At 36.3% G+C, this 10,075-nt stretch overlaps 1 protein-coding gene across 1 annotated transcript in view; it reads left to right on the top strand.

The window, feature by feature from the left end:
- LOC108972015 (collagen alpha chain CG42342) overlaps window positions 1-10,075 on the top strand; it is a gene marked incomplete in the record, with an annotated part of 110,293 nt that overhangs the window by 67,346 nt on the left and 32,872 nt on the right. Inside the window, 1 exon segment of the mRNA XM_018938447.1 lies at window positions 5,000-5,097. Within this exon segment, the coding sequence (XP_018793992.1) occupies window positions 5,000-5,097 (98 nt within the window).

The raw sequence follows: 10,075 nt of genomic DNA, 5'->3' as shown, positions 1-10,075 counted from the left end.
TATTTTCAAACCGCAGACACGTGCTGGAAACTTGTGATTCGAATGGATATAACTCGTATACATATATATATGTGAGCTGGTCTACGGAAAGGGGGCTTAGGTGTCAAAAAATCCAAAAAATCAATTTTCACTTTTTAGTTGATTCGGATGGAAGATGAGATTTTTAACAGCTGTTTCCCAGAAAACTAGTTTTCACACGTTAGCTCCCTTTTCGTAGATCAGGTCACATATTTTGATAATTTATCAAACAAATACCAAGATATCAGTTTATATTTATATACTATATTGTTACTGCTTTTAAAAACGCAACCGRTTATCAGGAACGGGTTTTCCATACTTATGATTCCTAGGCGCTCGGTTTGTAACCATTATCGAATTGTTTTTGGTGAAGAACACCTCGCAACCATTCGACCAATACTTACCAATTCCACCAAATTTGGTACCTATCATTCTTGCGTCTTGTTATTATTTAACAGTTCATTTAACGAAAAATTAAATAAAATGAGCCAGAAGGACCAACTCGCCTCAGTCCTTGTCTCGTCCATCGTATTTCTTGGACGGCGGTGATGTCAGCATTTACTCCAACGAAGACATCAATCAGCTGGGTAGCGGCACCTTCCCAATTAAGGAATTGGATTTCCAGGTGCATCCCCTAAACCGTAATCCTCGTCATCAAGAAGATGGTTCCTAACCCGAGGTAGTTTTATTTTTTTTTTCATTCGTAGTATTTTTTATGTGGTGAGTTCAAACCCAGCGCACAACCCTGTGGAGAGAATTTTTCGCCTTCTCACTTTACCTTGCCTTTGAGCGGATGTTTTTTGGCTACCCAGAGGAAACTGCACGGCTGTGAGCTGCTTGAGCCGTATGTAGAWGAATCGTTTCTGACCACTGCCAAGTTTATGGCTCGACCTTTTGTATGACAGTGCTTTACACACTGCAAATGTAAGAATGTGTCAACATTCTTTTTCTCAACATGTTATCATTTCATGTGCCTACAGCACAGTTAAAGAGCTTTACTATCACAGGCAATTTCTCAGGCTTTCATTCGAAATTCCTTCTACCATAATATAATTGACAACTTTTTGAGGTGTGAGCCACATTATTATTGTTTACATTGATTTCAAAATTGATCTGGGAAAAAAGTGGCTATTTTAACTTAAAACTCCAGGAAGCTGTCCACGATCAATATTCTTAAAGTGCACACTTAGTGTGGCGGTCTAAAAAACGTCGGTTTTTGGGAATTAAAAAACAAAAACAAAACTACTTCCTTGATTGTTTTGAAATGTTCAGGGTRCGTTGGTGTATACCGYCACCTAAAATGCAAAATAACGTAACATAACTTTTCATAAGTTTACASACGAAAGAAAAACGATATAATAGAAATCACTTAAGGTGAAACAAAATTTGAGTTTTCGTTATAAAATGKTTATATATTGGTTATTATACACTCAYATTGAAACAAWGTTTTGGTTATATATTGGTTATTATATCTGACATTCGATTTTCGATTTTTTTATGCTACGTTGTATTCGCATGTTAGGTGACGATATGTTTAAAGAATACACAGCGAAATTTTTGAAAACAGTTTAATTTTTCATTTAGTTATACTAGAGGCTCCAAAGGCGTTAAAAAAAAAAAGATCCTTAACTGCTGCAATGCTTCCGGCCAGCCGTTCTCCAAAATGACACCTAAAAATAAAATATGTAAGGTTCTCATTAAACTAAAAGATATTCTCCATACAATCACCTACGATAAAAAAAAATTAACTTTAAATTTCGGAATGTTATTTTTAAAGGTATAAACTGTATAAAAAAGATTTTTACAAAATTTCGCACTAGTTGTGGCTTTAATAAATGTTTTAAAGTTCTCACTCTAAATCTCGAGAAATATTTTCGAAAATGTAATCAAACAAATCCCAGAATGTATGGAATAAAAATTATCGATCGATTTTAATTTTCAAAGCAACCCTCGTAATATTACCGCGCAACCCTGAAACATATGCAAAATTTTGCTGTTAAATCGATTATACGATTATACGCCTGTCTGGCTATTTATTCCACCAATTTCATCAGAAAGCTTGAATTAATTATTCTGCAAGCGCTCGCTGTTTAGTTAATTTCGATTTGCGTAATAAAAGCCATTTTCCTGATTTGGCGTTGTTGTTTCAGTGCGACTGTTGCATGGAGGCGTCAAATTTAAATACGCATTGAAAGCGATTTGACAGAGCTGGTGTGAAATTTCACTTTTCCAAATTTAATTATACTCGCCTGCATATTGTGCGCGAACCGCGCTTCAAAATATATATGCACTATATGTATGTATATGCGTAGGCGGATATAAAGGGATTCCAATCCACGAATGGAACATTAGAGCAGATCGATTAATGCTGAAGGAAATTCACACAAATATATTCTTTTTGGCATCAAACAGAAATTAAATATAATACTGGGTGGGAAGAGATTTTTTAAAGGGTTCTGAAAAAATAACTGAATCAAAACTGATGATAAGTGAAGGAAACCTAAACCTTTAACTAGGCCACTAAGCCCTCCGAACAAGCGGATTGCAGCCAAAATAAATCCGCTAAGAACTCCAAACATTCCAAATATAGGTTCCAAAAACATCTATATATAGTTTATACAACAGCTCTGGTGCGCCAGTCTGAAGCACCCTCCTTGTGTTTCGAGTTTGTCAGGTGGTGAAAAAGCGTTTGTTTTTAGCGCATTGTGTCGCTCAAATTGAATTTCAGCGCATTTCCATAGGCGTCACTTCAGTCTCAATATACCGTATATACTCACACATATGTATATATGTATTATGTGTACGTGTGTACGTGTGTAAGAGTTTGCATTTCGTTGGTTTGTGTCAGTTGTCATTTGCTGCGCGTAGATTTGAGGGTTCATCAATGACAACTGCAGCGCCGGGCCTCGCGACATCAACAAAAACACCAGAYTTTCATTGACGCCAAGTGTTGATTAACTTTTTCAACCGTATTGCCGTTATTTTCATGTAAAATATTTAGCACTARTTTAACGTTTTTTGCACACACGCGCTTTTTGGATGCCAAATTCAATTACAAACCACACGGTTGGGAAATTGAACACGTGTATGCGTGCAATTTTAAAGCTAGCTCAAGCCACAAGTTGTTTTGCAATTAATTGACGGATGACACACTCATAATTATTGAGCACAATTGTTGTTTGTGGTTGTGATGGGCGAGGCCATGATTTGTTTGCTGAAATTTTGTTTCAAATTTTTTTTAGTGAGCAGTGAGTAAAGGTTAAACCGCCATATTTTGGYTGAAGATTTATAAATGATGGATAAAAGAAAAACACTTTCGATCTTAAGGGGTTATATACGGTTAATAGGGCAAAAAAGCGAATTTTCCAGAATTTTTGAATCCAAAAATGTCTACACATATTATGCTCAATCTAGTAATTAATCGAAGCGATAAGTAAAATAAAAATTTTTGGCCAAATGGCTGTTTAAAAAAACCGATTTTTGATCGAAACTTCGGCTTTAAATTGTTTGAAAACCCAAAAAATATTTATTGGTGAGAAAAAATTATTTGGTCAGTTACTAAAACGTTCATTTAAGAAGTTAAAATTTGTAGTGCCAAAAAAGTGTCAAAGACCCTAAAAAACGTTAGCGCACATGTGAACTAGTTGTTGAGATATTCATATATAATCTTTTATAGATATTATCTTGCTTCCAAAATTGTGATAATTTATTGGAAGCGCTTGTATCGGATCACTATATGATGTACGGACAACTTTTTCATTTGACGAGATAGCTTTACGAAATTTCACAACGATTACTTTCCAAGGCATATAACGTCACCTAAAATGCAAAAAAATTTATCATCAAAAAATCGGAAATCGCTATCAGATGTAATAACTAATATATAACCAAAAGTCAATTTTTTTTTTCAATATGAGTGGTTTCTATTACAACGTTTAGCCATCGCATGTAAACTTATGTATTTTAGATGGCGTGTATTATTTATGTCGCACCAAAATAGCATATACATGCATWTGTTTATATGCTTTTTACAAGCTAATCGATCAAAATCGAGTTCATGCACCGAAGCTGTTACTTGTGCTGGGTATTATACCATCGGCGAAAATAACGTCCCCACTTATCTGCAGATGCGATTCGAGCCGTTTTAAAGCTTGGCGTAAGCTTTGGCTTTGACAGTCGCTTTTGAGATTAAATTTGAATCTTCACTGAAAATTTGCGGAATTAAGAGAAATTTCACTTCATATTTGTTTMGTGGTGATGGTGGTATGGTTTTTATTGATAGCTAATCATCTTATCTCTCTTTTACACCTTTCGTCAATCTTAGGTTTAGGGCCAATTCTTTTAAGATTTCCACATACGTCGGAATTTATCAAAAAGTTTTCGACAGTTTCTTAATTTGATTCACTTTAACGCTTTTACCGTTACCAGATTCACTGTATGGTAGATTACTAGCGCGCTCCTTAGTAGATAACAGCGCTTTCCTTGGTATAGTATAATATCAGTTACTTTACCAGAAAGCAAATTGCATATTACATATTAATTACAACTACATTTTTCACTTTCAAAGTGTTTCTTTTGTCTAAAAATATCACGCTTCTATTGAAACGGGTAATAAACTACCGATATACAGCAAAAAGTATGTTCACAGTTAAGTGTATCAACGGAGGATCAACCACTGAACTATCAGAATAACAACTTACATTTAAAAAATGCTCAAATATAATGGTACTTTAAGCAAGTAACAAAATAATTTTAGACTAGTTAGTTCGAGGGTAGATTCATGGTTTTATAGCGAAACATATGAAAGTATTACGACGCTATTTTACATGAAAAATTGAGAAGATGGTTTGTCTCACATAACCATTTCGCTGAGGGCGTATTACAATCACTCGTTTAACCCAAATGCAATCARCATTCATAAAAAATTGRAAATTCCAAATGCAAATTAGAAATTTAACAAATCAAATRCGATTTCTTGCAGGTCCACCTGGAGTACCTGGCGACCGCGGCGAAGTGGGCCCCGCTGGACCACCCGGCCCGCCTGGCGAGAAGGGACCGCGCGGCAAACGCGGCAAGCGGGTAAGTRCAGAATTGTGTAATTAAATTCCTTCATCGCTTTTGCTTTGCCTTCATTCGCGAACTTTACTTACCGTTACCGCCGTAGCTGTAAGTTGGCTTGTTGCGCCGCCATGGCGTATGAGCAACAAATCTTGTATTATCTGTACATATGCAAATGCCGTGTAGACACAGAGATATACATTTATATATTAAAGTTTGCTGGAAATTATGTAAATAGAATGTAAATATTTGTGAAGTAGAGAATGTATTTATGATGCTTGAAGTAGCTTAGTGGATGAAATACAACTGGCGGATGTTCTATTCGCGAATATGATACACCCTGCATATCGTCGGTGTATATGTACATATATGTATGTAAATAACTGTGTGTGTATGTGTAAGGAGCGTGTATACTATTTGCATAAGCATGAAATCCATCCGAGGGGAGGAGAAGCGCGCAGTGTTTGTGGAAATCTGATATTATGTAAATGCAAATGTATGTGCATGTGTGTGTGTGTGTGTGTGAAGGCAAAGTGCGCAAATTTGTGTGTAGGTATATGTGACTGCTTTGTACGCACGTTTGCACCGTTGCGGCACAGAATGTTTCAAATATTCCAAAGCATGCGTCAACGCCTCCAACCCCCTTGTCAAATTACCTTACTCCTCCTGTAGTGTCGGCATCAAATACTTCTTTGCACATCGTATACCTGCTAAGGCTAACACCTTTGGCACGTAACACCCTCACCCGTTACTATCAAACCGGCAACTCCTCTCCTGCTATTTCCCCTTCCCCTCCTTTCCCACCGCAGATTCTTAGATTCTTAGATTTCTTGTTCACATTCAGGTCTCAGCCCAATTAAGCTACATATTCTCACCTGTAAATATGTAAATACACACATTCCGCCACTTTTGTGCCTCCGCAGTTCACTAAGCCGTCACACGCTTCTATTGAACTTTCCTAATCTCCTCTAGCTGCTCCAGTTTAATTCGTCGTTTTCCCATATTGCCAGCAAAATTATACATCAATGAAATTATGTATGCTTGTTAACGTAAATGTCCTAMATGTTGTCGCCTCATTATTGTACTCATATTTTTCAACTTTTCTCATTTTTGTTTTTGTTTTTGTGCTGCGCGCATGTTACCAATTGGGCGTCGTCGCCTCAGGCACATCCAAGGCTGGTAGCAGCAAAATAACTCACTATTTATTCCAGCTCGTTTATCAAAGGTTGAAGGACGACTGCTGACATATGTAGCTCAGTACGTGCTGATGTATGTGGGCTATCGGCAATAGGAGACAACAGTGACTGCAAAATTTATGCGTGAACCGTTTGTGAAAAGTAACTAGACGAAATTTTTAGAATACTATTTACTTAAAGACAAGGACACGACTATCACGTGATTAGTTGTGCGTTCAAACTCGAGGATAGTGGAAATATTATCTTCCGGAAGTTAGTCTTAAGCGGTTATATCCACTTGCAAGTCAGAAAAAAGGCATTTTATGAATTTTTTTGTAGAGAAATATTATTTAATTAATAAATAAAAATAATGTACATATACAGAGGATGTGCTTGAGCAATTTGCGATGCATTTTAAGCAAATTTTGCTTGCCTACATCTCTTAGCTAATTTCCAGGAGAGTCTTCGAAAAAAAGGGTCGGGTGTTGAGGAAGATTTTTCTGCTTAAAATTATCACAAGTTCAAAAATAAAAAAAGATATTATTGCGAAATGTGAACACATGTAGTGACTAGAGACTAGGCAGAATTTTGATAGATTCGTGATTTGCCAATAAAAAAAACCCATTTCTCTGTATAAATTCGCATTCCATAGTACCTTAAGAAACCAAAATTATTACAAAATGACAAGGATTACTGACACATACAAGCAGTTCAATAAGTTTTGTTGTGTTTGAAAAACACAATTTCATGATTTAAAATACACTTTATTATTCAATATAATCTCCYTGAACAATAATACACTTGCTCCAACGATCCCCAAATCTGTGCATCTCATCCCTGAAGTAAGAGTTCAGAAGGTCTGCAAATACTCTTCGACAGCCGTTATGACCCATTTATTTGATGAAAAACGGTTGCCACGCATACATYTTTTGAGTTTTGKAAACAAATGAAAGTCGCTGGGGGAAAAATCTCGTGAATACGGTGGRTGCTCCAACAATTGGAGCTTTATTTCCATGGATTGTGATACGGTGCATGGACGTGATGAAATAGGATTTTTTCTTCTACAAACCGGGTTTTTTTCACGAACTTTTTCCTTCAGCTAGTTCAAAGTGTTGAAGTAATATTCAAGTAATTACTTTACTTAACAAGTAATCTGCAAACCAAATACCTCTCGCATCCTGAAAAGCTGATGCCATAACTTTCTTGGCCCATTTCCGAACACGAACTAATTTCGAAGCGTCTTCAAGGTGTGTATGACTACATTTAAATTCAGCAACCCATATTTCTACTGTTCTAATTGTAGGTGAACAGTCATAGTATACTTTTAACATTCGTTACTGAGTTTCCTTTGAAAGTTTTGGATTTTCAAAAATAAGAATTTTATCACTGCACGATATTAAATATTTTCCATTGTAAAAAAATACAGTGATACGGCGACACTAAATGTCTTGTAAACRRAGAATGAAYTGACAGATTGAACTTCACATACGTTCACATGAAGAGTGTACCAAAAAAACCAAAAAAAAATTGGACAACACTCTGACTTTGTCATGACCGAGCTCCCTAAAATGTGCCGAAAATCCTTGGTTAGCATCTATCAAAAGTTCAATAAACCTTTTACTTGTGTACATTTAAACATAATACAATGTAGACTCGCGTTCATTTTTCTCAGTAAATGTCTACACCAACAACAASCAACTCACGCGTAACTCTGCTACTATAATAGTAAATCGCTTCTCCTCAGTATATGCGCTTGTGACACACATTTAAGGCTTAATTACATGRTCTTGGGGAAAATCGGCACAAGCGATGAAAGATACGCGCGACAAAAATAATAAAACAGAGTGATTACAGGAAATAAATTGGCAACGAGCCYTTTGAGAATGCCAGCAAACATGTGGCATGCCAAACCAAGCAGCCAAACGCCAACTACGGCACYACCACATAATATACACCGCCTACACAGCGCAAATAACGGGCCATCGCGCTTCACCTGCCGCACAGCGCGTGGATAATTCCCACGGGCACTATATGGCTACATAATACTAACGGATTCATTTGCGATTGATGAGGCTGAATTGACGAAGTTTGGCTCCAACGAGTCAATGCCAACTAATGGCGCTGACAAGAAACTTGTCTTCGACGCTCCACGTGACGCTACCGACAATGATGATGACGCCGATCAAGGCGATGAAGCCRCTGCTGCTGTTGATGATGATGATGACGAAGAGGTTGAATATGATGCCCTTGATGGCGCGAAGATTGTCTTGTGCATGAGAATTCCGACACTTCTATAAATATATCGTTAGTCAACGATTTTCGCAACGAGTTGCTCGGCCGAGTGTTGAACTTTTCTTATTTGTGAAGGCCGCATTGCTATCTAAACGCTTCATCGAGTAATTCTCACTGTAATTCATTGTTATTTAGGTTATGTGCAGGAAGAAAAAGAAAAAATATTGTTGCCTTCTTTTTTCAGTCTGTTGAAAGCAAAGCTGTCGAAAAGTTGCATCACTTCGAGCGCTTTCGGCGCTTATCAAAGAAGCGTTCTCATATTTTCAAGTTCATTTTTGTTGTATTATTTTTATATTTATTTCCATTTTGTTGTTGTCGCTTTTTAATGTGCGCTTAAGCGAAGCCTTATCTGTGACGGAGCGGGTRCGTGTGTGTGTTTTTGGCTGCTTTCTAAGCTTTATTGGTGAGTGTATGCGTGCTCGTATCGCTCATCTGACAACGCAAAGCTACTTAACATTTTTATTGGCACTTGAGTTTTGCACAACAATGATATCTGTCAACATTTCAAATGCAAAAACAAAAGCCCCAAAAGGAGTAGAAAAAGCATGAAAACAACTCGAACGGCTATAGCATTATAAGCATACATAGATAAGTGTGTAAGCATGTTGTTAACAGCAGTTTTAGCTTCGAAAGCTTCAACGGCAGCTGCAATGACAGCATCAGCATATCTTGTGTGAAATATCAGCAACAAAATGACAGCAATTGATGGTGCAACAACAAGCACTCAACTGCACTGTGTCGGTTATACGCATAAAGTGAGTGAAATGTGTTGCTGGAAATTTTTGTGGAAATAAGCTTTAAAGCTGGAATTCAAGCTGGAATCAAGAAAATAATTGTGGGAGATATTACAATTTTATATAAGAAGTGGATATTGAAAAAAAAAGATTCCGTTGAACAAATATTTATATCAGTTCATAAAGCAASGGGATGATGTCCCACGTTTTCCAGTGGGTGATTTACTTAATTTGAAGCAAGCGAGCTATGTTCACTCGTCATTCGCTCTAAACAAAGTTTTATGGTCTGTTTAGAACCCAAGTTCTGAAGGAGGGAAGAGAACTTAAAGAAGAAAGAGAGTGGAAAAGAGGTTGAGGTCTTAATACAGTTGCAAGTAAGAAAAAAAAAATTTAGAAATTTTTTGGATTTGGAGAATTATCTCAAATCCCAAAATCAAAAGCATGTTTTATTCGAAAACGGCGTTTTCCCGCAAAAATCGGTTTTGTGAAGAAAACTACYCTTTAGAGTGGCTTGAAAATCGGATTGATAATAAAAAATTTGATTGCTTTGATCAATATCTGACAAATATATTTAAAAATGTAGTGTAGTGAAATTTCAAGTCGGCTCGCAATTSGGATAAATATTAGTCAACAACACTGAAATCAGCGTTGCGAGAAAAATACGTTTAAAATTTCGACAGCCAAACACTAAGTATATATATTTGATTTTATTTAATTTTTTTTTTTTTTTTTTTTTTTTTTTTTTTTTTTTTTTTTTTTTTTTTTTTTTTTTTTTTTTTTTTTTTTTTTTTTTTTGAA

This window comes from Bactrocera latifrons, unplaced genomic scaffold (genome assembly GCF_001853355.1).
Source record: "Bactrocera latifrons isolate USDA-ARS-PBARC rearing strain unplaced genomic scaffold, ASM185335v1 scaffold_11, whole genome shotgun sequence".
Classification (NCBI taxonomy): Eukaryota; Metazoa; Arthropoda; class Insecta; order Diptera; family Tephritidae; genus Bactrocera; species Bactrocera latifrons.
This window is presented reverse-complemented; position numbering and strand designations above follow the sequence as displayed.